This window comes from Penaeus monodon, chromosome 15 (assembly GCF_015228065.2).
Source record: "Penaeus monodon isolate SGIC_2016 chromosome 15, NSTDA_Pmon_1, whole genome shotgun sequence".
In the NCBI taxonomy this organism is placed as follows: Eukaryota; Metazoa; Arthropoda; class Malacostraca; order Decapoda; family Penaeidae; genus Penaeus; species Penaeus monodon.
In genome coordinates, this window is record NC_051400.1 from 49,796,858 (window position 1) to 49,797,154 (window position 297).

The window sequence follows — 297 nt, forward strand, 5'->3', positions numbered from 1 at the left end:
ACACAAACATTCGCAATAACTATTGGCCAATGCCTTATCGCCTATTTGTATGTAATCATATACAGTACTAGTAATAACATTAAAATCCCCTTAATGCAGGAATCTTTACGTCAACCGCCACGAAATGGTCTCCATTCTCTACGCGGACATCGTCAACTTCACTCCACTGACGACCAAGCTCAGCGTGGATCAGCTGGTTGAGATGCTGAACGATCTCTTCGGCAAGTTCGACGAGTCTGCTGAGGTGAGGAGGAGGAGCGGGGGACGAAGCTTGAGTAGCCAAGGGGGTTGTTGTCA

The 297-nt window shown here is 47.5% G+C and overlaps 1 protein-coding gene across 1 annotated transcript in view; it reads left to right on the forward strand.

The window, feature by feature from the left end:
- Nucleotides 1-297, forward strand: part of LOC119582390 (adenylate cyclase type 2-like) — a gene marked incomplete in the record, with an annotated part of 138,831 nt that overhangs the window by 111,380 nt on the left and 27,154 nt on the right. Inside the window, 1 exon segment of the mRNA XM_037930603.1 lies at nucleotides 95-244. Coding sequence (XP_037786531.1) covers nucleotides 95-244 — 150 coding nt within the window.